The 27,980-nt window shown below is 41.0% G+C and overlaps 1 protein-coding gene across 7 annotated transcripts in view; it reads right to left on the bottom strand.

Annotated features, from left to right (window-relative positions):
• PPFIA2 (PTPRF interacting protein alpha 2) overlaps positions 1–27,980 on the bottom strand; it is a 398,714-nt gene that overhangs the window by 40,221 nt on the left and 330,513 nt on the right. For 6 of the 7 annotated variants that reach the window (XM_056574435.1, XM_056574436.1, XM_056574437.1 and 3 more), the window contains 6 exons: positions 24,917–25,010; positions 14,920–15,001; positions 12,226–12,426; positions 11,075–11,137; positions 8,619–8,648; positions 7,379–7,554 (listed from right to left, as the gene is read on the bottom strand). In XM_056574435.1, the coding sequence (XP_056430410.1) occupies positions 7,379–7,554; positions 8,619–8,648; positions 11,075–11,137; positions 12,226–12,426; positions 14,920–15,001; positions 24,917–25,010 (646 nt within the window). Of the gene's footprint in view, positions 1–7,378; positions 7,555–7,666; positions 7,846–8,618; positions 8,649–11,074; positions 11,138–12,225; positions 12,427–14,919; positions 15,002–24,916; positions 25,011–27,980 lie in introns of those variants that run through there. The other variant, XM_056574441.1, reaches the window with a different exon arrangement.

Genomic DNA, 27,980 nt, shown 5'->3' with positions numbered 1-27,980 from the left:
AATAAATGGTTTATTTAAAACATACAACACCCACAAAAGTCAACACAATGCTAGATTGTTGCACAGTCCATGGCAACCCTTTTACATTTTACTATATTTCACAACAGGTTGCTTTATTTTAAAGGAACTCTGTCCGCCTGTTTACCCACACTAAATCCAATACACTGGGTTATACTGTGGGTGAACATGAGTCCAACGAGGGGGTCACTTACTTAACCCCTTAAGGACTGAGCCCTTTTTAACCTTAACCCCTTAAGGACTCAGGGTTTTTCCGTTTTTGCACTTTCGTTTTTTCCTCCTTACCTTTTAAAAATCATAACCCTTTCAATTTTCCACCTAAAAATCCATATTATGGCTTATTTTTTGCGTTGCCAATTCTACTTTGCAGTGACATTAGTCATTTTACCCAAAAATGCACGGCGAAACGGAAAAAAAAATAATTGTGTGACAAAATCGGAAAAAAAACGCCATTTTGTAACTTTTGGGGGCTTCCGTTTCTACGCAGTGCATATTTCGGTAACAATTACACCTTATCATTATTCTGTAGGTCCATACAGTTAAAATGATACCCTACTTATATAGGTTTGATTTTGTCGCACTTCTGGAAAAAATCATAACTACATGCAGGAAAATTTATACGTTTAAAAATGTCATTTTCTGACCCCTATAACTTTTTTATTTTTCCACGTACGGGGCGGTATGAGGACTCATTTTTTGTGCCGTGATCTGAAGTTTTTATTGGTATGATTTTTGTTTTGATCTGACTTTTTGATCACTTTTTATTCATTTTTTAATGGTATAAAAAGTGACCAAAATACGCTTTTTTGGACTTTGGAATTTGTTTGCGCGTACGCCATTGACCATACGGCTTAATTAATTATATATTTTTATAGTTCGGACATTTACGCACGCGGCGATACCACATATGTTTATTTTTTATTTTTTTACACTGTTTTATTTTTTTTTATGGGAAAAGGGGGGTGATTCAAACTTTTATTAGGGAAGGGGTTAAATGACCTTTATTAACCCTTTTTTTTACATTTTTTTTGCAGTGTTATAGGTCCCATAGGGACCTATAACACTGCACACACTGATCTCCTATGCTGATCACTGGCGTGTATTAACACGCCTGTGATCAGCATTATCGGCGCTTGACTGCTCCTGCCTGGATCTCAGGCACGGAGCAGTCATTCGCCGATCGGACACCGGGGAGGCAGGTAAGGGCCCTCCCGGTGTCCGATCAGCTGTTCGGGACGCCGCGATTTCACCGCGGCGGTCCCGAACAGCCCGACTGAGCAGCCGAGTCACTTTCAGTTTCACTTTAGAAGCGGCGGTCAGCTTTGACCGCCGCTTCTAAAGGGTTAATACCGCACATCGCCGCGATCGGCGCTGTGTGGTATTAGCCGCGGGTCCCGGCCGTTGATTATCGCCGGGACTGACGCGATATGATGCGGGATCGCGGCGCGATCCCGCTTCATATCGCGGGAGCCGGCGCAGCACGTAAATATACGTCCTGCGTCGTTGAGGGGTTAAAGACTGAGCACTTTTTTGCAATTCTGACCACTGTCAATTTATGCAATAATAACTCTGGGATGCTTTTACCATTTATTCTGATTCTGAGATTGTTTTTTCTTGACATATTCTACTTTAATATAGTGGTAAATTTCCGTTGTTACTTTTGAAAATTTTGCATTTTTCTAACTTTGAAACTCATTGCTTGAAAGGAAAATGGATATACCAAATACATTTTATATTGATTCACAAAAACAATATGTCTACTTTATGTTGGTATCAGAAAGTTGACATGTTTTTACTTTTTGAAGACATTAGAGGGCTTCAGAGTATAGCAGCAATTTTCAAAATTTTCAGGAAAATTTAAAAATCTGAATTTTTCAGGGACCACTTAAGTTTGAAGTGGATTTGAGGGGCCTTTCTGTGAGAAATACCTAATAAATTACCCCATTATAGAAACTACACCCCTCAAAGTATTCAAGATGACATTCAGAAAGTTTGTTAACCCTTTAAGTGTTTCAGAAGCATAGCAGCAAAGTGGAGGAGAAAAATCTAAATCTTAATTTTTTACACTAACATGTTCTTGTAGCCCCATTTTTTTTCATTTTTAAAAGTGGTATAAGGAGAAAAAGCCCCCCCCAAAATTTGTAGCACAATTTCTCTCGAGTATGGAAATACCTCATATGTTGATATAAAGTGCTCTGTGGGCTCACAACATGGCTCAAGAGGGAAAGAGCAACTGTGGTATTTTTGAAAACGAATTTTGCTGTCATGGTTTTTGGGGGACATATTGCATTTAGGAAGCCCCATGGTGCCAGAACAGCAAAATAACCCCCACATGGCATACTATTTTGAAAACTACACCCCCTCAAGGAATGTAACAAGGGGTATAGTGAGCCTTAACACCTCATAGGTGTTTGACAACTTTCCGTTGAAGTTGGACATGAAAATGGAAAATTAGATTTTTAACACTAGAATGATGGTGTTACCCCAAATTTTTCTTTTTCACAAGGGGTAATAGGAGAAAATGGACCACAAAGTTTGAAGCCCAATTTCTCCCGATTAAGGAAACGCCCCATATGTGGATGTTAAGTGCTCTGCTGGTGCACCACAATGCTCAGAAGAGAAGGAGCAAAATTTGGCTTTTTGAAAGAGAATTTTGCTAAAATGTTTTTTAGATGGCATGTTGCATTTAGATGGTCCCAAGGGTGCCAGAACAGCAAAAATAAATAAATTAATGAATAAACTCACATGGCATACTATTTTGGAAACTACACCCCTCACGTATAGTGTGCCTTAACACTTCACAGGTGTTTGACGACTTTGCGCTGAAGTTGGATATGGAAATGGATAATTAGATTTTTAACACTAAAATGATGGTGTTACCCCAAATTTTTCTTTTTCACAAGGGGTAATAGGAGAAAATGGACCCCAATTTGAAGCCCAATTTCTATCAATTAAGAAAATGCCCCATACAGGTCTCAGAACAGAAGGAGCGCCATTGGACTTTTGGAGAGAGAATTTTGCTAAAATTTAATTTGGGGACCATGTGCATTTTTAAACCTCCCATGATGCCAGAACAGCAGAAACCCCCCACATATGACACCATTTTGGAAACTAAACTCCTCTAGGAATGTAACAAGTGGTACAGTGAGTACTTACACCTCACAGGTTTTTTGAACAGTGGGCCGTAAAAAACGAAAATTTAGATTTTTAATACCAAATTGCTGGTATTAACCAACATTTTTTTTAGTTTCACAAGTAGTAAGAGAAAAAAAAGCTCCACAAAATTTGCAGCCCAATTTCCCCAGAATAAGGATACACCCCATATATGGCGGTAAAGCACTATACGGGGGCAAAACAGGGCTTAGGAGTGAGACAGCACCGATGAGATTTGAGGCCTAAAGTGGTGCTTTGCACTGCAATGGTTGAGGTTCTGACATAAAATCTAAAAAAATAAAAAACAGCAAGTGACCACAGTTTTGAAACTACACCCCTCAAGGAAGGTAACAATGGGTACAGAGAGTACTTACACCTCACAGTTTTTTGGAACAGTGGACCATAAATTGAAAAAAATTATTTTTTCACACTAAAATGCTGGAATTACCCATTTTTTATCATTTTCACAAGGGGTAATGGGAGAAATTGGGTTACAAATTTTTCTCCTGACTATGGAAACACATCCACATATGGGGTAACATGCAGGGCGGGCGCACAACAAGGCTCAGAAGTCATAGAGGTCTGTTTGCATTTGAGGACTATGGCATATCAGTAGCTGACGGTTACATACATTCAGAGGAAAATACAAAAATGACACCCACATGTGACACCATTACAGAAAGTACCCACCCTGGGGAATGGGTATAGGGGTAAAGAGGACATTTTGAACATACAGGTGTTTCCTAAATTCCTAAAATGTATGAAGGGTAGCTTTTGAAAATTGCAATTTTCAACCTATGTTCTGCTTCATCTTTCTGGGAACAACTAACATGTGACTCCGGATTGTCGCCTGGAAATACGACAGAGCTCATGAGCGAGAGCTCTTCGCATTTGAGGCCGATGTTTCTTACGGACCTTACAGTTACATACATGCAGAGGAAAGGAACACCCACATGTGAGCCTATTACAAACAGTACACCCCCTAGGGAAGGTGTATAGGGGTGAAGTGGAGATTTGGAACAGACGGGTGCTCCCTAAATTTATTTTCCAGGAATGGATGAAGTGTACTATGATATTATCAGGGGTATTGGGAAAGAGTTTTTTTTTTTTTTTGGGGGGGGGGGGGGTTGGTTTTAAAATTTGGAAGACAATGTAGTCTGGACTGGTACATTGGAGTATAATTATGGGGAATTAAAATTAAGGTAAAGGATTAAACATTTAGTGCTCCATGGAAGTGTGATACTCCTTGAAGCAATTTTTAATGCAGAGGTTCGGAGGATCGGGGCAAGTGTACTGGAACAGTACAAAAGAGTTATACATGGGAACCTGTACCATGTAGACCGTAACTTTTTTGTACCATGTCCGTGTTTTCCGCATGGCATCATATGGCTTGAGAACTTGATCAGAAAGATCAACTCTGACCATATAACGATTGTAGTCCAGAATACAATCAGGCTTGAGGACTGGTCCCGCAGTACCTCGCACAGGGACAGGGGTGCTGCCGTTCCCATGAATTGTGGTGAGCATAAGGACATCCCTCTTATACTTGACCAGCACCAGGTTTTCATGGGAAAAGGCATGGGACTCACACCGGGGGATAGGAGCATGTAGGGGATGGGGCGGAAGGCCTCTTTGATTGTTCCAAACTGTCCCACAAGTGACCGTGGATCTGGCAGCGAGGGATGTGAAGAGAGGGATAGTAGTATAAAAGTTATCCATTTAAAGGTGGTAACCTTTATCTACCATTGGGTGCAAAAGGCCCCAAACGATTTTCCAGCTAACACCCAGAGTGGGGGGACATTCTGGGGGTTCAATACAGGAATCTCGTCCCTCAGACACCATAAAATTGCAAGTGTACCCTGAGGTATTCTTGCAAAGTTTATACATCTTCATGCCATACAGCGCTCACTTTGTTGGGATGTATTGCCGGAAGCTGAGTCTCCCCTTAAAGCTGATGAGAGACTCATCAATAGCGACCTCCCGCCCAGGGACATAGGCCTCCCAAAATTTGGGGACATGCTGCATTATCAGCATAATGCAAACATTTCCGAATGGCCTCCAACCGGGGACGTGCCATGGCGATCCTGTAGAGCGGGATCTGGTAGAGGATGTCCCCACTCCAGTATTGCCAGACACTGTTTGACTGGCTGCATTGACTGGGTACTACTCATTGGGTCTAGCTAAAAATGAGCCAGGGTTTTCAGAAACAAACTGTTGGGCATACAGGTTCGTCTGGTCCACCATCAGATTGACAAAGTCGTCACTTGAAAAAAAAACTGAAATAGTCAATTTCAGTGAAACCGATGTCAATCTTGATTCCTGAGTCACCAACAAACTCAGGAATCACAGCCTCGTGGTCCGCTGGCTGAGTCCAGACAAGTTCACCGGTATGGGGCATAAGTAAACTTGGCTGGGGGGCTTGACTAGTACGAGTGCCAGGGGGACTCATACTAGCACAGGGCACAGGGTCAGGAGCAGAGGAGGTTTGTGGCCTCGCATGGTGGCATCTCCGCCGCCTTGGTGGCTCATCATCAGAAGATGATGAGGAGGACAAGGAAATAAGGAAGATGGGGTCCTTCCTCGTCCTCTTTGGCGCTCTCAGAGTCAGAGGCAAGTAAGGCATTTGCCTCCTCCGCTGAAAACACCCTGCGGGCCATTTCCCTACTCTAATGGGGGTGAAGTGTATATATGTGGGGGGGGGACTTTGGTGTGTGTGCTGCGTTTGGTGTGGTGCGAGACTTCCTACCCTAACCCGCCCTAACCTAACTAACTAACCCGCCCTAAGAACAAAAATATAAAAATATAAAATAAAACTAAACAAAAAACATTTTTTTTTAAAGACTTCTAGCACAAAAAACCCTGCACCAAAAAAAAAAGCGTTTACCTAATCAGTGGTGTGCACACTGATTAGCGCTTGGCGGTGGCAGGGGGCGCAGAAGTCAGTGGGGGTCTGGCCACTCAGCCCAGAACAGTAGCTGGTGGCACATACACAGACCCCCACACAAAAACCTTGAAAAATTTTATTAAAAATGATTAAAATCTGAAAAAAAGCACCTGCCTGAACCCAAAATAACACTGATCAGTGATAAATCACTGACAGCGGTGGGACAGGCAGCACACACAGGTATGGTCCGTCGACACAGCACAGGCCTGCTGCTGGTGGCATGGACCGATGCAAAAAATAAAATAAAAAAGATGCTTTAATCCCTGAAAAAGCGCCTTCACCACAAAAAAATGCTGATCAGTACTACGGGACTGATCAGCGGCAGGTGGGCTTTAGCTAACGGTGGCTCTTTTATAGCTAAGAGGGCCCGGCCACACATTTAGCATGAAAAGAAAAGAAAAAAAGGTCTGCGCCCCCAAAAAACACTGGGGGCTGACCGCAGCGACCCTGTAGGGCTGGGGTCTCACAGCTAAAGGTGCTACGGACCCGAGGACACCTACAGACGGTACGCCAAAAAAACAAACATCTTTTTTTTAAACTCCTAACTGTCCCTACCTAATCTAAACTGTCCCTGACTGCTTTGTGTGCCAAGGGGCCATGGAAAGGGGGCAAGGGGGCACTTTTTTAACTATGAGGGGGGAGATGGCAGCATGGGGCTCCGTCCTGCACACCAGATCACACGGTAATGATGGGCAGAACGGAGCAACGTGCTCCTTCACCCACCTTCCCCCTCCCCATACTGCCATGATTGGTGCGGTCACTACGGCCGCCCAATCACAGCTGTACTGGGGGGTGGCAACACTGCCACCTCCCAGTACTGTACGGATGATGGTATCAGTACTTAAGGGGTTAAATATGTCAGTAGGTCCAGAGATATGTCCCCCAGAAGATCCTCTGCTAAATTTAGCAAATTGCGCACAGGGGGTGGGGCTCCGCCCACTCAGTTTACATATTCATTGTCTGTGACTCCACTTCACTAGGATGTGGAGTCACAGACAATGAATATGTAAATTGATGCGGCAAAGCCCGAACCCCTGCATGTGATTCATCAAATTTAGATCTTCTGGGAGACATATCTCAGGACCTACTGGACATATTTAGGTAATTGACCCCTCGTTGGACTCCTGTTCCCTCACACTATAACCCAGTGTATTGGGTATGATGTGGGTGAACAGGCTGACAGTTTTCCTTTAATCATTTCATGTCACGTCCTTCATAAAGGTAGAGCCGGGTTATATCTTTCAAATATGAATAGTCACCTACCTATGAAAGCTATCCACCATTTTTAAGTGCACTCGAAGGTCTTTCTTTGTAAGATGGTCCAACATCCTAGCATCTACCAGACATTCCATGAAATAACTTCGGTACTGAGGTAATCCCAAACTAGGCAGCCATTCATTCCCGATCCATTCATGATTCATATCACCATAAGCAAGGGTCTAGAAAGTGAATTCACAAAACAAAAAAATAAAGCAAGAATTATGAATACTTTGTGTTGTGCCCCCAGTAAAATGTTTAATTGCAACATAACTTTCCATTACATACTTGTTACGGTGCCATCTGGTGTTCTTTTGATCCCCACTTAATACGTGCACCTAATTTGTCCAGAAGATGCTTCTAGTGCACTGATTCTTATTGGCTGACCTGCACATGTACAAGGGGATCCAGGTGATCGGAATGAGCTACTGAGCATGTGTGACCACCAGCACTGAACACACTAGGTGGATGTTCTAAGAGAGAATCAAAAGAACACCAGGGGGAACCATAGAAAGAATGCAATAGCAATTTCCATACAGAATTTAATAAATGATTCTAATTAATAAAAAATAAACTGCTGTTTTTTGCCTGATCTAAAAGGAGCACTGCAGGGAGTCCGACCGCTGGGACCCCCTGCGATCTCCTGCATGGCACCCCGGCTCTCCCCAGGAACAGAGCATGTCGACCACTTTGTGCAAGAGTCATCACATTCTGTTCCTGGGGAGAGCCAGGGTGCCGTGCAGGAGATTGTAGGGGGTCCTAGAGGTTGGATCCCCCATGATCAGACACTTATCTCCTATCCTTTGGCTAAGGGATAAGTTGTATGGCACCACAGTATTCTTTTAACATGTAGATGAAAATCTAATCAAGCCGTAATTATAAATAGTGTTTATGAGAGAATTATAGTATATTATTTTACCGAATATACATGTAAATATGCTAAATGTAACCATTCATCAGAAGATGTCAAAACCTAAAAGGAAAAGCATTTATCACCTAGCCACAGGATAGATGATAAATGTGTGATCACTAAGGGGCTAACTACCAAGGCCCTCACCGATCACAACAACAGAGATTCCCAAATGCTCCTTGTAAATGTAGTGGCAGTGTACATGCATGATGGCCATGCTATTTACTGCTTTGGGACTGATCGGGGATGCTGAACGACAGGCATTGTTCTCACACTTTATTTATACTTACCAAGATTACAAAATAAATAGAAAATATTTTTTAAGTTGGTTCATACCTGTGCCCAACTTCCTTCTTCTGACTCTTTCTGCATTGTCATGAAGAAAACATCAATAAAACACAGGGGACAAAAAAAGGAAATGTGTAGTTTAAAGATTGAAAGCGTTGTATATTAAATAAATCAATGAAATAAATTCTATCAAACTTCTTAAACTAGAGAAGCATGCTGTTGAGCAGTATCAAACAGACCCTCCAAACCAGAGATAAAGAGCATCATAACATTAACCTGACGGACCAAACAATTAAAAAGACAATATAAAGTTATTCCCTAACTATATGATTTAAATACTTAGCTGATCAGTAGGGATCCCACCGCTAGGACCCCCACAAATTACAAGAACAAAGGTAACCTATTCCCTTAGAATGAGCAAAGTGAACTGTGCATACATGGACAACGTTCCATTTATACTCTGGGGGGGGATCAGATTTTGCCTCATAGAGAATAGAGTGATGACCATACATGCACAGTCTGCTCCATTCATGTCGGGGGGAATTTGCACCTGCATTCTTGTAATCAGTGGAAATTTCAGCAATGGGACCCCCTTCCAATCAGCTCATTAACATTTGACTAAGGGGTCAGAGGTCCTGTGTGACCTTTATAGCTTGTATTATATAGGCACTATGAAGGGCACTATGATTGAGGCTAGTATATATGTACTATCTCTCCTACCATTATATATGCTTTGGCTGATATTACACTGCTCAAAAAAATAAAGGGAACATTTAAACAACACAATGTAACTCCAATCACACTTCTGTGACATCTCACTGTCCACTCAGGAAGCAACACTGATTAACAATCAATTTCACATGCTGTTGTGCAAATGGAACAGACAACAGGTGGAAATTATAGGCAATTAGCAAGACACCCCAATAAAGGAGGTGTTCTGCAGGTGGTGACCACAGACCATTTCTCAGTTCCTATGCTTCCTGGCTGATGTTTTGGTCCCTTTTGAATGCTGGTGGTGCTTTCACTCTAGTGGTAGCATGAGACGGAGTCTACAACAAACACAAGTGGCTCAGGTAGTGGAGCTCATCCAGGATGGCACATCAATGCGAGCTGTGGCAAGAAGGTCTGCTGTGTCTGTCAGCATAGTGTCCAGAGCATGGAGGTGCTACCAGGAGACAGGCCAGTAAATCAGGAGACATAGAGGAGGCCGTAGGAGGGCAAAAACCTAGCAGCAGGACTGCTACCTCCACCTTTGTGCAAGGAGGAGCAGGAGAAGCACTGCCAGGGCCCAGAACAATGACCTCCAGCAGGCCACAAATGTGCATGTGTCCACTCAAACAGTCAGAAACAGACTCCATGAGGGTGGTATGAGGGCCTGATGTCCACAGGTGGGGGTTGTGTTTACAGCCCAACACCGTGCAGGACGTTTGCCATTTCCCAGAGAACACCAAGTTTGGCAAATTCGCCCCTGGCGCCCTGTGCTCTTCACAGATGAAAGCAGGTTCACACTGAGCACATGTGACAGACGTGACAGAGTCTGGAGACGCCATGGAGAACGTTCTGCTGCATGCAACATCCTCCAGCATGACTGGTTTGGCAGTGGGTCAGTAATGGTGTAGGGTGGCATTTCTTTGGGGGGGGGGGGGCACACAGCCCTCCATGTGACTGCCATTAGGTGCCGAGATGAGATCCTCAGACCATATGCTGGTGCAGTTGTCCCTAGGTTCTTCCTAATGCAAGACCTCATGTGGCTGGAGTGTGTCAGCAGTTCCTGCAAGAGGAAGGCATTGATGCTATGGACTGGCCCACCCGTTCCCCAGACATGAATCCGATTGAGCACATCTGGGACATCATGTCTCGCTCCATCCACCAACGCCACGTTGCACCACAGACTATCAAGGTGTTGGTGGATGCTTTAGTCCAGGTCTGGGAGGACATCCCTCAGGAGACCATCTGCCATCTTATCAGGAGCATGCAAAGGCGTTGTAGGGAGGTCATACACACGTGGAGGCCGCACACACTACTGAGACCCATTTTGACTTTTAAGGGCATTACATCAAAGTTGGATCAGCCTGAAGTGTGGTTTTCCACTTTGATTTTGAGTGTGACTCCATATCCAGACCTCCATGGGTTGATAAATTTGATTTCCATTGATAATTTTTGTGTGATTTTGTTGTCAGCACATTCAACTATGTAAAGACAAGAGTATTTCATACGATTAGTATATTCATTCAGATCTAGGATGTGTTATCTTAGTGTTCCCTTTATTTATTTTTGAGCAATATATATATATATATATATATATATATATATATATATCATATATGTACTACAGCTGATGCGATCATATTTATGCACTTTTGACGACTCCATTACATTAAATATATGAAATGAATAATTTTATGATATATATAGACTACACAGGTTTAGTGGCTCAGATATTATATTTTAGAATTAAGATCATTACCATTGTCTTAGTAGTAAAAAATAAAATAATGACCAACCGTTTTGGCAGGAGCTGTAAGATTCTCCATTTCCTCATGAGTAACCCATACATTACCAGATGGCTAATGAAGGGACCCATGGAGTCGATGGTGAGATCCACATTTGTAAGCAGCATTAAAGAAGAAAGTCAGCACCACTGTAAGTTAATAGTTTAATAACATCACAATCAGCAAATATACAACCAGTGTCAGAGGTGTCCCACAAAAACTAAGAGAAATATATATATTTACAGTCACTGAAACATGGTACACAACTAGGGCTGTCATTCCAGTACTGCCATGAGGGGCCCAGGGAAAATAGAATACCGTATATCAGGGGACAAACTGCCTGTTTCTTTTTACAGCTCTTGGTAAATAGGCACAAAGATGCTTCAACTAAATGGGACCCCAAATTTCCTGATGGTGGTCCTGCCCATAACAACCACTTGGCATTGCCGGGCTATAATCATTGGTACAACCCACCATGCTTTCACATATTGGGGTAGAATGTCTTTATAGCAAAGCAGAGATTCTTGGCAGAGAAGGGGATTGAAACTGTAGATGTCACAATGATACTGTATTTATAGCTGGGACACACAATCTTTTTAGGTCTGAGATCCACCTTGTTAGATTGCACTTGACAGGTACTAAGATTATTTGACTTTATGATGTAGATTAAAAAACAGTGCCATAAATGATATGTATTTATAGCACAACTCCAATGTTGAGCTGCCAGCAGGATATGTATTTGAATTGCCTGCTGCTAAAGTAAGCAAGATGAGGATTTGTCAGAAGTCCCATGCACGTCTATGGGACTTCTGCCAAATCCATACTCTGCTCACTTTAGCAGCAGGCAAATCTCAGGCTATGAAGTTGCCAGCAGATTTAAACAAATACTGAATTCTGTCGCCAGACCAACATCGGAGTTTAAAGGTTTACAAATTACATATTGCTCCAAATTTGTTGAAACGATGCATACATTTGTCAAAGTGTGCCAAGTATTTCAGACACTTTATCAAAGTTCAAACACAAGGTATAGAGGAAGATCCAATCCTGCTTCACCTTTTTCATGTGCTTGGACATCACCTTTGGTGATAAGCAAAAAAATTTTTCACTGGCAACAAGAAGTTTAGTAACTTTTATTAAATTGAAGAAGAAAGAGTTAGACTCACGGTTCTTGATGTTGGAGGGGCTGATGGACTTGTAAGTGAGACCATCTCTTGAATAGCAAGGCGGAGTTTCAGACGATGCAAGGGATTACTGATCCCAATCTCTCTCTGAATTTCAGTGTCTGACAATGCAGACATAATGGCACCGCTCTTAACATTGGCACGACAAGCTGCAACATACCAGGCTGGCATTCCTAGCCATAACTACAGAAAAAGAGGGAAAGGAAACATCCATAAAAAATGCACTATTCAATCCTTTTGCATAGTACAGCAAACGTATTTTAGGAGAGGGGGGTTTACACGAAGCTTTTTGTGGAATCCAAAAGGGGATTCAAAAGAGATAGGGAAAAATAAAATGAAGAACTTACAGTTCTCCTTCCTGTTGGATCCACAAAAAATTATGTGTGAAATCCCCTCTAAAGATTCAACATTTCAATAACTAAAAATGTTTTCTCATTTGACATAACATCATACCAATACTTCAACACTATTAAAATGAAGAGTATTAGTATTTTTTTTAAGGGTAAGTTCTTAATTAACCCGCTAAGGGTAAGTTCATACATGTGTATTTTTGCTGCAGATTTGACTTCAATGGGTAACAAAATCTGCTACAACAAATCTGCAGCGGAAAATATGCACGTGAGCATACCCTTCACATTGGTTCACATTGCATTCATGCAGTGTCTTCTAAGTATACATCGGCATCCTGTGAAAAAAATTAAAAAAAAGAGGCATGGAATGCATACCACAGTGTACTGCAGCAGACCCATTCACAATAATAGTCCAAACTTATTCAGCAAGTGACTACATAAGTTTCCCCAACTAGGGTGCCTCCAGTTAGGGCAAAACTACAGCTTTTCGCAAGTCTGGACAGCCAACGGCTGTTCAGGCATGTTGGGAGTTGTAGTTTTGCAACAGCTGGAGTCACCCTGGTTGGGAAACATTGGACTAAATTAGACCACTTTCTGCACATACATGTTTACTCAGATGGTCTACTGTGCCACTAAATAAAGGTATACTTGCACAAAGAGACCCAAATGTAGTCATTGGCTAAGTTTGCTCGGATCATTAAAGTGATTGGTCCTGCAGCAGTGTGCCATGGTATACAATGGATGGGATGCTGATCAGGGGCATAACTATAGGGGGTGCACCAAGGTACATCTGCCCCATAAGAGACCAATATAAAAATGTTGGAGATTTTACATTTGGGCCCAGAAGCAATAAGTTACGCATCTGATGCTGACATATACCTAAGACACTCTGTATTAACACATTTCTTATTTAACTGGTTGTAGACAATACCATTTTGATGAAGCACAGATTGAACACGTAAGGAAACTTTAAGGTCATGATTTTCATCTTGTTTTAAAGTCAGACCTGATATACCCTCAGCTAAAGCAGGTTAAAATGGGAGCAGCATGTTCTTGCAGCTTTCACTTCAGTCTGATACAGGAGAAAGATCAAGGATCCTCTTGCTGTTCCTTTATGGCTTTAGAAGATCCTGGGGAAGGGGGTGTTTAACATTTATAAACACCCACTTAGGCTGGGTTCACACCACTTTTTTGTAATACTGTTCCCGCAAACGTTTTCAATTTGAAAACCGTTCGAAACCGTATTGAAAACCATATGCATTGACTCTCCATTGAAAACTGTATGCAAAAGATGCATCAGGTTGTGTCCATTTTGCATCCTGTAGGTTTTTTTCATTTTTTTTGTTCCCGTACCCAAAACAGTAACCTACCATGGTTTTTGGTTTGGGTGAAAAACCGTATTGAAATTTATAAGTTTTTTTTTTTTTTTTACATGGGAGTCATTGGGAACCGTACAGAACCGTATGTGCACACGGTTCCATCCGGTAAATTTCAATCAAACAAGTGAAACTTTATTCATAATGGAATGAAAAGTTAAAAATGTATACGTATTTTTCTTAAAAAACGGATGCAACCAGACATCATTTTATAAACCATATACGGATGAAAATTTGGACAAAAAGACAAAAAGTTTATGAACTTGAAATTGTAGTAATTGTAATATCTCATAGAATAAAGTAAACATGTTCTTTATGAAAAAATGAATGGAATAATTATGTTTCATTCCCCCACACATTATATGCACCCCAAAATGGTTTCTATAAAAATACAACTTCAATGAAATACGAAGGTCTTTACCTTTTCTATTACTTTTGGAACATGAGATGATGAACATTTTACTAAATACATTTATTTGTGGGTAGTAATGCCAAAAATATACAATTTGGGAAGGCTTTCCAATTTTAGAAGGTTAAAGGAGTACTCCGGCGCACACTTTTTTCCTTTTATCCCGTCCGGGCTGCAAACTAAAAGAAAACACACTTTCTCTTTCTTACCTGCATACGCTCCTCCGGTGCTCCGGTACAGGTGTTCGGACCCCGGGCTGTATTCTTCTTACTTCCTGTTAGCCCGGCACGTCACACGGAGCTTCAGCCTATCACCGGCCGATGCAGGACATCGCTGCGGCCGGTGATAAGCTGAAGCTCCGTGTGACGTGCCGGGATAACAGGAAGTAAGAAGAATACAGCCCGGGGACCGAACACCTGTACCGGAGTGTACCGGAGCTCCGGGGGCTCGTTGGCAGGTAAGAGAAAGGAAAAAAGTACTCCTTTAAAGCCTATTTTTGTCTATATTTATTTCTAGATAAAAAAAAATTCCCGTCACTAACCTCAAGCCAGGATACCACAGTTGGTCCATCCCACTGAGCAAAAGGTAGCCCTTTTCTTCTGGCCTCTTCTAAAAGTTCATGTCTAAGAAAAAATGAAAGGGCAAACATGCACATTGATTCAGTCTTCAGATGTCAGGTATTTCTTAAGGATGTTATTGCTAACCATACTTCTTAGCATTAACTAAAAGCAACATTATATAACTGTGAGTTCAATAGGCTTGAAAATATATGCAGATTCCATAAAATAGTATATTTACATATAATAACGTTACCAAGTAAGTTATACTGCATTGTTAATGGCATAAAAACAACAACAACAAAAAAGTTGTAGAATTGTGTTTTTCCCTCACGTATTCCTAAGGGGTACTCTAAAAAATAAAGCAATTCGGCTTACATGATAAGATCATAGAAATGTGATGGGGACTGAACAATTTTAGAACAAAATTATTATATTACATTTTAGTTGACACTTTTTTATTTTGTATTATGTATTTATTATGTATTATGTAGTATTTTATGTAGGTTATAACATGCTTGAAATAAAATATGCCTAGGGAATATCTAGTTCAAATGCAGAATGGAAACCTGTGGTGTCAAGGGATCTGGCTACTTTTGTAATTTAAAACTCAATGGGACATTTAGATTATACCGTAAATCTCATATAATATAGCTACAATGCGACCATATCTCAGAATGCCAAGGATTAACCCCTTAAGGACCCAGCCCATTTTAACTTTAAAGGGGTACTCCCATGGAAAACTTTTTTCTTTAAATCAACTGGTGCCAGATAGTTAAACAGATTTGTAAATTACTTCTATTAAAAAATCTTAATCCTTCCAGTACTTTTTAGGGGCGATATACTACAGATGAAATGCTTTACTTTTTAGATTTCTCTGATATCATGACCACAGTGCTCTCTGCTGACCTCTGCTGTCCATTTTAGGAACTGTCCAGAGCAGCATATGTTTGCTATGGGGATTTTCTGCTGCTCTGGACAGTTCCTAAAAAGAGAGCACTGTGGTCATGACATCAGAGAAATCTAAAAAGTAAAGCATTTCCTCTGTAGTATACAGCCCCTAAAAAGTACTAGAAGGATTACATTTTTAAAAGAAGTAATTTACAAATCTGTTAAACTTTCTGGTGTCAGTTGATATAAAAGAAAAAAATGTATTTCCTGGAATACCCCTTTAACTGGAGCATGTCTTATTTTTATTTCACCTTGCTCAGTCCAAATTTGTTGTATATTCAGTCAGGTATCGTGTACAATGAAACCCCTGCAAAAGAACACCTTATCCAGACCACCTCCTTATCCGGACTAGATTTCATGAAGCAGACAACCCTCATAGAAGAACACTTTTTATAACAAATTTGGGTGGTCTCCTCATAGAGGTTTCACTGTATTTTTTTTCTCAATACATTTTATTGTATAGTTCACAATAGAGAGTAACGCGGCACTGCGTAAAGCGATGGAAGTACAGGAATAAATGCTGGATCTAGATGTAGCTGGGTACGCTGGTAGTGGTGCTCTGATGTAGATAGCAATGTTCATATATATTCAAGAAGAAAAGGAAAACATCGGCGACTCACCAATTCAGCTGAATGTATTCTTCTTTAATGAAGTATACTCACATATATATATTAGATGGAAGAGGGTAGTGGGGGGACAGTGATGAGCGCACAAAATAGCGACTTTTGACAAAAGTTGCAAATGATAAATACGTGACCACTGCATGGTCTATGGATAGGCAAAAAGAGTGAAACTGTCTATATGAAAAGGTGCATAAAAGTCGCTAAATATGCTGCTTGCGACTGAACTGCGCCACAACATAGACAAAAAAAAGGCTGGTAAGGTAAGGTAAGGCTGTTTGGTACTTTCTGCATCTCCACAAAAGTTGCAAAAAGAAAGCATTTAGGTGAACCTGCGACATTTACGCCCGGCGTTCGCAAGAAAAAAAAAAAAAAAAGCTCTAAAGGCAATGATAGATCTCCCCCTAAGACTTTTCTTTAAAAAAAAAAAAATCCATTCCTGATGTTGGTTTGAAAGACTGCACAAAAAACCTGAACATTAGGACACAGTCTAAGGCTGGGGTCAAAGGGGGAGATTTATCAAAACCTGTGCAGAGGAATAATCGGCCAATTGCCCATAGTAACCCTTGAGATCACTTCTTTCATTATAACAAGTCCTCTGCAAAATATAAGAAGCAATCTGATTGGTTGCTATGGGCAACTGGGCAACACTTCATAGATTTTGATAAATCTTTCCCATAGGTAGTATCTTGGTCAGTGTTTGGTCCACTTTTTGGTCTTTAAGTTAAGCTAAAAGATGATAAATAGTATTCAGCAGGCAGAAGACACCTAAGTAGTCTGGAACACTTGCAATTTGTTATCCTCTTTGTGGACATTTTGAGTATTTTTCTCTTTCTTTATTTCTATCTGCTGGCTAAAACGGTACAAAGGTTTTTGTTAGATTACTCTGCAGCTATTCCAAACAGGGGATAGTCTGCCCTCTGGTGGACATGTATAGGACTGTTTCTAGTACCAAGTCCGAGTATTCATAAGAACATTTATACTTTATCTTGTTCATTGATCGTCTCAGATAATCCATGAATTAAGTAATTATACAGAATCCTGCTTATTAATTCCGTGAATTCTCAAAGTAGGAAATCCTTGTTCTCAACTGTGTTGTAAGTGAACTTGAAAGCGTTAAAATCCAGCTTAGATGTTACTATTTTTGAAAACAGAGCCATATCAGCCATGACATAACTACATTGCATTTAACCCTTTACACAGCTTAATAAATTACAGAAATTTCGGCTATGTTTCCAAACACTAAACTGGGTTCAAATGCCTTTTTATGGCCCGAAACCTGCCCATATTTTCCGCAATGAGTTCAACTGAACTCAGTAGAAAAACAGCTCTTTGCTTTTATACTGTACATATACTGTATATCAGTGTTTTCCAAACAGTGTGCCTGCAACTGTTGCAATACCACAACTCCCACCATGCCCAGACAACTCAAGGCTGTCCGGGCATGCTGGGAGTTGTAGTTTGGCAACAACTGGAGATACACTGTTTGGAAAACACTGCTGTTTTTACAGCTGTAGCTATAGCTGTAAAATTTAGTGTTCGTCCCTTTTCATGGCAAAATGCCCAAATAAACTACACGACAAAACGGCCAAATTAAAGTGGGCAAAAAAGGGCAAAAAAAGGGCAAAAAAAAGGCTTAAAAAGGCATGTGAACATAGCCTCATATTACGCTTGAAAATTCCATTGTGTGAAGATGGCCTAATGAGTACTTGAAAATCCACAATAAATTAGCAGTAGTTGCCGACTTTGCTGTAGATATGCTGCAGATCCATAGCAAAGTTCGCTAAAAAAAATCAAATACATTGGCCAAGATGTCTCAATCTGTCATAGATAAAAATTGTGTATTTTGCCCCTAACAACCAATCACAGCTCAGCTCATATTTTAGAAAGCAATTTTAGAAATGAAAAATGAAGTATGATTGTTTTTTGTCTCAGACAGATCGAAACGCGTCCATGTTGCAGTGTATCACTGGCTAGATGGTGTGTCGTGAGTGCTATCTTGCAAGATTTTTAACGCTGTGGATTACAAATAATGATTGATGTTTTACGGAATTGCTGGATCCGGAACATATTTCTTTAGTACTATTGTCAGTCACAGACATGCACCCAGATTACGACATATATTTTAAGGGGCAGAAGAGATCGAGAAATGAAGCTATGGCACCAACGTTGTATGACAATCTATAATTTAAACTGACTAGTGTTAGGCGCGAATATTCACATTTAAAAATTTTTACGCGAATATCGCAAACTTGCAAATTCGAGAATATTGCGAATATGTACGCTATATATTCGAAATGACGAATATTCACTTTTTCCCGCATATGCGCATATTCGCATATGTGAATATTCGCATTTTCCTTCTTTTTACTTGTGGGCCAACTAAAATTATGCAAATAAACTTGTCAGTGGTTATCAACAATATCCATAGCAACCAATAGTAAAGTTGCCCACCCCCTCACTGTTTTCTTCCTCGAATACGCGAATATTCGCATATGCGAATATAACGAATACATGAAATTCGCGAATATAGGACGAATATTCGTCTATATATTCGTGAAATATCGCAAATTCGAATATGGGCAATGCCGCTCATAACTAAAACTGACCAGCTTTGTTGTTCTTTAATGGGAGATATTGGCCCAGATTTATCAAACTGTGTGAGAGAGAAAGTGGAGAGATTTTTCCACAGCAACCAATCACAGCTCAGCTAACAAGCTGAGGTAAAGTGAAAGCTGAGCTGTGATTGGTTGCTGTGGGAAAATCCCTCCACTTTTTCTCTCACACAGTTTGATAAATCTGGGCCATTGTTTTTATCTGGTGAAGACATTGCACCGCTTTGTTGGCAGATCTAGTCATGTAATCTTCATATTTGGATGCAGTTTCAGAAATATGTTATAATCTCTAAGGGATAATGGTAAATAAGTAAATTTGTTTTCTAAATGACAAGCATTTATTTTAATAGTGTCTTTGTCCGTTTGATAACATATTATTGATATATTATTGAGCTTCTATCCTCTTCATCAATACTCAAGACTACTTTAGCCGTAGATGAAAACAGTCGCTGTTTAGACTGACAAACTCAATAAAACTGAGAGGTAAACACTCGGGTTCCTGAAACATTTAGACCCAGATTTATCAAACTGTGTAAGAGAAAAAGTGGAGAGATTTTTCCACAGCAACCAATCACAGCTCAGCTTTCACTTTACCAGAGCTTATTAGCTGAGCTGTGATTGGTTGTTATGGGAAAATCTCTCCGGTTTTTATCTCCCCTTTAGTGTTTGATGGCACAACCAATGTCGCGCTCCACAGCTGTATTCTCATAATATCATACCTGATCAGACTATTACATATTGCTATTTATTTCAGCTACAGTTCTTTTATGTATATGCAAACATCCAAGTGACCCTCATTTTATATGGAGGAATGAATAATATTATTTGTTATGTTAATTATAGATCCTCCAAAGATACAACTCTAATATTCCTAAAAATATTGGGGGAATTTATTAAAGTGAATGTAGCGTTAAGTAGAGCCTGATACTGAAAAATGTTCTGTTTCTCTAATCTGTTTTTATTTTCTGATTTTAAAATTATTATAGGCAGCCATTTTGCCTGAGCTGTTTTTAACAGCATTTAAAGAGGTATTCCAGGATTTTTTTTTTATTTGATTATGCTACAGGAGCTGTAAAGTTAGTGTAGTTCATAATATAGTGTAAGAACCTGTGTGTGTGTGATGGTTTTCTCACAATTCTTATGTGATTTTCACCCCACTATTTATTTTTACCAGCATACAAAATGACTGTTGTCTTGGATTTTCCCCAGCTTGCAATGTGGCCGAGACCTGACTCATTAGTCAGCTGATGACAAGGAGTCTGTCTGCTTCGATGGGTGGAGGGATCAATCTGCAACTAATTCAACAGCTGTAGGCACCCTGATTGAAAACCACAGGTCTTTTGTTTCAATGGCTGATGTGTGGGAGGGAGGAAAATGGAATTGTGGGGTTTGTAGTCAAAAAAACATAAGTCAAACAGGTAATGGTAATCTCACAACATAGCCATTTATCCCCAAGACAAGCGCAGATCCTTCCTAAGCATGTCAATTACTGTCTGCCAGGTACGTACTAAAATCACCTTATGGTGGATAACCCCTTTAATTATATGCTTTACAGCAAGTCACATGGACATAAACACAATGAACATCTCCAAACCCTATTATATAATAATTCGATATTAAACAGAGTTACGCCAGTCACGTGGTGTAAGTCACAGTTGAAATCACCAGCTTTGATTTCACTGCGTGGGTCAGGACATGAAGATTTAGTTAGGGGACAGTGCCTCTTAATAAATCTGCCAAAACAAACGTCAGCAGGAGTTTACTCAACATTGGCATGTGACCTGCCAGTCTTAGTAAATCCCCTTTGTGAGAAAATATACAAGAAATTTTCAGCATTTCTGACACCAAAACTGAGATCCGAAATCCACACTGCAGGTCAATTTCTAGAGTTTTTAAATCTCCTCCACTTGGCTGCTACTATAAATGTTGTAGATATTCCAAATCTGGAAATTCCACTTTTAAAAATCTACATAGGATTAAAGGTGAATATACTACATTGCATATCCAGGATCATGAGTAGTGTTGCTCGCGAACATTCGCAATGCAAATTTTATTCGTGAATTTCGCATATTCGCGGGTATTCACGAATATAGCGCTATATATTCGTAATTAGGAATATTCGTTTTTTTGTTTTTTTTCACAGTACACATCACAGTGATCCCCCCTCTCTGCTTCCAGCTTGTGTGGTGTAAAGAAGGCTCTAATACTACTGTGTGAGACTGGCGCGCGAATTTTCGCATATGCTAATTTTTGTATATGCTAATTTTCGCATATGTGAAAATAAAAGGTGAATATTACGAATATGCTAATTTAGCGAATATATGACGAATATTCATCCATATATTCGCGAAATATCACAAATTCGAATATGGCCTATGCCGCTCAACACTAATCATGAGTTGGATGACAAGTTCAACTCTGCTACATCTAGGACACAAAAAGGTTCATCAATAACACTGGCCTAAAACAACTACTGAAATTCTGCTTTGAATTGTGCTTTTTTTTCCCTCTAATACAAACCACTATGCTATGTAAGAAGACCCTGCTGTATTGTACACAGAAGTAGGGATCATTGTGCTATGCCAGATGTATAAATGTATGCAACATTTACAGTAGCATCAAAAAAAATCTCAGCCACACCTGCCAAAAAAATCTACCCAAAATCCATGTGGATATTGGTGTCAGAAATGTTCAGTTTCTTTCTTTTTATGGATTTTTCCCATTGAACGCTCTTTTCCCATCTCTGCTGCGTGTGACCATACACTATTTTTAAATGGAGTGGTGCTAAAGATTTTCCTGAAGCAAACCTATAGTGAAAAAATAATTGCACATCAAATTGTGCATATTTTGATGCAGACTCAAACAATATTTATAATTCTTTATACATACCGTATATACTCGAGTATAGGCCGAGTTTTTCAGCACGATTTTTCGTGCTGAAAACACCCCCCTCGGCTTATACTCGAGTGAACTCCCCCACCCGCAGTGGTCTTCAACCTGCGGACCTCCAGAGGTTTCAAAACTACAACTCCCAGCAAGCCCGGGCAGCCATCGGCTGTCCGGGCTTGCTGGGAGTTGTAGTTTTGAAACCTCCGGAGGTCCGCAGGTTGAAGACCACTGCGGCCTTCAACATCATCCAGCCCCCTCTCACCCCCTTTAGTTCTGAGTACTCACCTCCGCTCGGCGCTGGTCCGGTCCTGCAGGACTGTCCGGTGAGGAGGTGGTCCGGTGGGATAGTGGTTCCGGGCTGCTATCTTCACCGGGGAGGCCTCTTCTAAGCGCTTCGGGCCCGGCCTCAGAATAGTCACGTTGCCGTGACAACGACGCATAGGTGCTTCTGCGTCATTGTCAAGGCAACGCCTCTATTCCGGGCCGGAAGCACGGAGAAGAGGCGCCCCCGGTGAAGATAGCAGCCCGGACCACCTCCCCACCGGACCACCTCCTCACCGGACAGCCCTGCAGGACCGGACCAGCGCCGAGCGGAGGTGAGTACTCAGAACTAAAGGGGGGTGAGAGGGGGCTGGATGATGTTGAAGGCTGCAGTGGTCTTCAACCTGCGGACCTCCGGAGGTTTCAAAACTACAACTCCCAGCAAGCCCGGACAGCCGATGGCTGCCCGGGCTTGCTGGGAGTTGTAGTTTTGAAACCTCTGGAGGTCCGCAGGTTGAAGACCACTGAGGGCGAATGATGAGAAGAGGATGATGAAGGGGGGGTGTGGGGATGATGAAGGGGGGTGGGGATGATGACAAGGGGATGATGAAGGGGGGGTGTGGGATGATTACAAGGGGATGATGAAGGGGGGTGGGGATGATGAAGGGGGGGGGTGTGGGATGATAAGGGGATGATGAAGGGGGGATGTGCGGGATGATAAGGGGATGATGAAGGGGGGATGTGTGGGATGATAAGGGGATGATGAAGGGGGGATGTGTGGGATGATAAGGGGATGATGAAGGGGGGATGTGTGGGATGATGACAAGGGGATGATGAAGGGGGGGGTGTGGGATGATAAGGGGATGATGAAGGGGGGATGTGCGGGATGATAAGGGGATGATGAAGGGGGGATGTGTGGGATGATAAGGGGATGATGAAGGGGGGATGTGCGGGATGATAAGGGGATGATGAAGGGGGGATGTGCGGGATGATAAGGGGATGATGAAGGGGGGATGTGCGGGATGATAAGGGGATGATGAAGGGGGGATGTGTGGGATGATAAGGGGATGATGAAGGGGGGATGTGCGGGATGATAAGGGGATGATGAAGGGGGGATGTGCGGGATGATAAGGGGATGATGAAGGGGGGATGTGTGGGATGATGACAAGGGGATGATGAAGGGGGGATGTGTGGGATGATAAGGGGATGATGAAGGGGGGATGTGTGGGATGATAAGAGGATGATGAAGGGGGGATGTGTGGGATGATGACAAGGGGATGATGATGAGGATGTTAATGACGGGTCTGGATGATGACAGGGGGGGATGAGGTATTTCCCACCCTAGGCTTATACTCGAGTCAATAACTTTTCCTGGGATTTTGGGTTGAAATTAGGGGTCTCGGCTTATACTCGGGTCGGCTTATACTCGAGTATATACGGTATATATATATATATATATATATATATATATATATATATATATATATATATATATATATATATATACGGTATATATATATATATATATATATATATATATATATAAATATATATATATATCTTGTGTGTATGAGAAAGGGACCCATAAGAAGTATGCAGTAATAGTGTATAATCCCTTGCATTGTGACTGAAGTAATTACATTTCGGTATCACGGCTTTCTATCCGCAATCGTCAAAGGGTTTCATGATGCAAGGAAAAGGAAGTAATTGTTTGCAGGGAACTATTGGCTTTAATCTGAGACTGATATAATTACACTCTCAGATTACAGCCTCTTTTCTTATTTCCAAGAAACAAATGAAGAAGAGAACCAGAAAAATTGTCCTTCCTATACTAAGACTGCAACCGAAATCTTACCTTTTTTATTTTTTTAACCATGATGATAACTCCACATTTGCACACTGTATTTACACCTTTCCACAGTTTAAATATTTATTAAATGTTTAAGTTATTTGACAGTTTTGCATCATCATCTTTCCCAATGTGTGTGTGTGTGGGGGGGGGGGACCCCGTTTTAGTGATAGGTTAGGGACCCAGTGTTGGGTCCTACATCGATACATAGATTTTCCACCTATCCTGTGGATAGGCAATGAATGTTTTTTTGTTTTTTGTTTACTTGTGGAATAATGCCCTCAAAGACAAATACTATCACAGCAGACAATGTGACATTTTAGAATGCAACTACAAGTCTCTGCTTTTTTTTTTCCAACTTAATGGGGGAGATTTATCAAAACCTGTCCAGAGTAAAAGTTGCTGAGTTGCCCATAGCAACCAATCAGATTGCCTCTTTCATTTTTGAAAAGGCCTGTGAAAAATGAAAGAAGCAATCTGATTGGTTGCTATGGGCAACTCAGCAACTTTTCCTCTGGACAGGTTTTGATAAATCTCCCCCAATGTGTTGGGTAAAGCCAAACATTCTACACATCTATACATCTGTGCATGTACTGTATGCATGTATGAATGAATATATATATATATATATATATGTCTGTTATGGGGATTGTATTGACATTCATTCCATACTGTACTGCATTAAATGTGTCGCATTTACCTTTTGGTTATGCCTTCTTAGTATATTTATTACATACAGCCAGAACCACAGCGATGGTCATTAGTCACAATATTCATAGTAATCTGCAGTACTTACTTTTTCTTAAGTCTCCTGTCTTTTTCTGCTTGAGTTCCAAGTTTGCTCAACCCAAGAGAATCCTGTGCTGAAGGGTCTGAATCTATGAATCCTCCTGTGCAGGAAAATGATGTAATTATTCTATGAGTGTATGATGGATGATAAAGAATTTTAGAAATACACACTGCCCCACATTTACTAAAACTGTTTTAATTCTGAGACAGTGAAAACAAAGGCTAGGGCTACCCTGTGACTTCTTATAACAGTAACGACTGATTCTAACTATGAAGTGATAGCTGCCGTCCACAAGATAGCATACAACAATGAGAGCAATTTACCAATTTACATCGAAAAATGTAGGATTCTTTGGTGCTTAATCTGTTGGTCATCATAATGTGTGCCAAAATCCGACTTTTTTGCCAGCTGATACATATTTTTTGTCCCTTTTCTTGTTAGTTTTTGCCTAAAAAAATAGTTTTCCATAGACATTGACTTTAGAAATATCACTCTTTTCTGACAAAAGTATCCCTTTAATATGTGGAGTAAGTGCACCCTCCTTACTCATCCTAGACCAGAGATAACAGTCAAATTTCCCATTAAACTCACATATTTATACATAATGTCTGCGCATGAACATTTGGTAAAGGGGTTTTCTATTAACCTTTTTAATTTAAAGGGGTACTCCCATGGAAAACTTTTTTTTTTTTTTTTAATCAACTGGTGCCAGAAAGTTAAACAGATTTGTAAATCACTTCTATTAAAAAATCTTAATCCTTCCAGTACTTTTTATGGGCTGTATACTAAAGAGAAATCCAAAAAAGAAATGCATTTCCTGTGATATCCTGACCACAGGGCTCTCTGCTGAACTCTGCTGTCCATTTTAGGAACTGTCCAGAGATGCAAATGTTTGCTATGGGGATTTTCTCCTGCTCTGGACAGTTCCTAAAATGGACAGCAGAGGTCAGCAGAGAGCACTGTGGTCATGACATCAGAGGAAATGCATTTATTTTTTGGATTTCTCTTTAGTATACAGCCCATAAAAAGTAATGGAAGGATTAAGATTTTTTAATAGAAGTGATTTACAAATCTAAAAAATGCAGTGTAGCCCGGACCTTCTAGGTGAGTATAATATGGATATACGAGGATCGTGCTTCAATAATAATTATCATTTATTTATAAAAATAAGATTTCACCACTTCTCACAGGGCCCTTGTGAGAAGAACATACATAATAAAAGGCAACCTAACAATGTATTAGGCAATAGTATTAAAATTATACACTTGGCATAGAGTAATAGAATAAAATAGCAGAGTAAGATCTGTACCATACAAATATATTAGAAAGTTGCTCTTCTAGATGTTTAGGGTAAATATGTCCCTTTTTAGATACAGTAGCAAACAGTCTGTATTATTAGAAATTGTTACCGGTCTGTAAATTGTAGCTCAGGCGGTGAATATTGCTCCCGCAATAGCTAAGTGTCCGTGGTGTGTACAGTTCACTGTACGGTGCTTCCAATTGTGAGCCTGGTCTAGTAGGGTCTGAGCGTGGTGGCAGTCGCTGTCGGATAAGGCGCTGGCAGGCGCCGAAGATCGTGACGGTGTCCGGGGACTGCTGGCGCTGGCGTGCGCTAGAGTTGGTATTCCTCACCGCTTCATTGGTTGGTAAACAGGACCATATACTGGAGGGCTGGAAGTTCACCTCGTGGTGCCGGCGTCTGACGTCAGAGCCGGGATGGCTACACCAGGATAATTGCACCGGGATAATTGCACCGGGATGGATCTGAACTGCTGGACCGGGTAGGTAGCAGAGTGAGAGCGCAAATGATGGTACAGTTCATGAAGTGTAACTGGCCATAGAATTTGGGCACAGTTCAAGTACTGCTATGCCAGTAGATAACGACTAGACGCGTTTCAGGGTTGTATAATATAACCCTTTCCTCAGTAGTCATGATCCTCATGACTACTGAGGAAAGGGTTATATTATACAACCCTGAAACGCGTCTAGTCGTTATCTACTGGCATAGCAGTACTTGAACTGTGCCCAAATTCTATGGCCAGTTACACTTCATGAACTGTACCATCATTTGCGCTCTCACTCTGCTACCTACCCGGTCCAGCAGTTCAGATCCATCCCGGTGCAATTATCCCGGTGCAATTATCCTGGTGTAGCCATCCCGGCTCTGACGTCAGACGCCGGCACCACGAGGTGAACTTCCAGCCCTCCAGTATATGGTCCTGTTTACCAACCAATGAAGCGGTGAGGAATACCAACTCTAGCGCACGCCAGCGCCAGCAGTCCCCGGACACCATCACGATCTTCGGCGCCTGCCAGCGCCTTATCCGACAGCGACTGCCACCACGCTCAGACCCTACTGGGCCAGGCTCACAATTGGAAGCACCGTACAGTGAACTGTACACACCACGGACACTTAGCTATTGCGGGAGCAATATTCACCGCCTGAGCTACAATTTACAGACCGGTAACAATTTCTAATAATACAGACTGTTTGCTACTGTATCTAAAAAGGGACATATTTACCCTAAACATCTAGAAGAGCAACTTTCTAATATATTTGTATGGTACAGATCTTACTCTGCTATTTTATTCTATTACTCTATGCCAAGTGTATAATTTTAATACTATTGCCTAATACATTGTTAGGTTGCCTTTTATTATGTATGTTCTTCTCACAAGGGCCCTGTGAGAAGTGGTGAAATCTTATTTTTATAAATAAATGATAATTATTATTGAAGCACGATCCTCGTATATCCATATTATACTCACCTAGAAGGTCCGGGCTACACTGCATTTTTTGGTTTTCCTTTTTTAGCAATTAAGGTATAGTTGCTTGCCCTGTTTGACCTCGGTGCGTAATAGTTGTGAGCTGCACACATCTACATAGTTTTTCTTTCTTGATTTACAAATCTGTTTAACTTTCTGGCACCAGTTGATTTAAAAAAAAAAGTACCCCTTTAAATAGGTTTACAATTCCTTAACCAATTTTCAATACTTCTTTTTTAGGCCTTGTTCACATGTTGCAGTTGCGTTGTGACGACATTTCAGTTTTTATCCACAGATTTCCATA

The sequence above is a fragment of the Hyla sarda genome, chromosome 4, assembly GCF_029499605.1.
Source record: "Hyla sarda isolate aHylSar1 chromosome 4, aHylSar1.hap1, whole genome shotgun sequence".
Taxonomy (NCBI): Eukaryota; Metazoa; Chordata; class Amphibia; order Anura; family Hylidae; genus Hyla; species Hyla sarda.
This window is presented reverse-complemented; position numbering and strand designations above follow the sequence as displayed.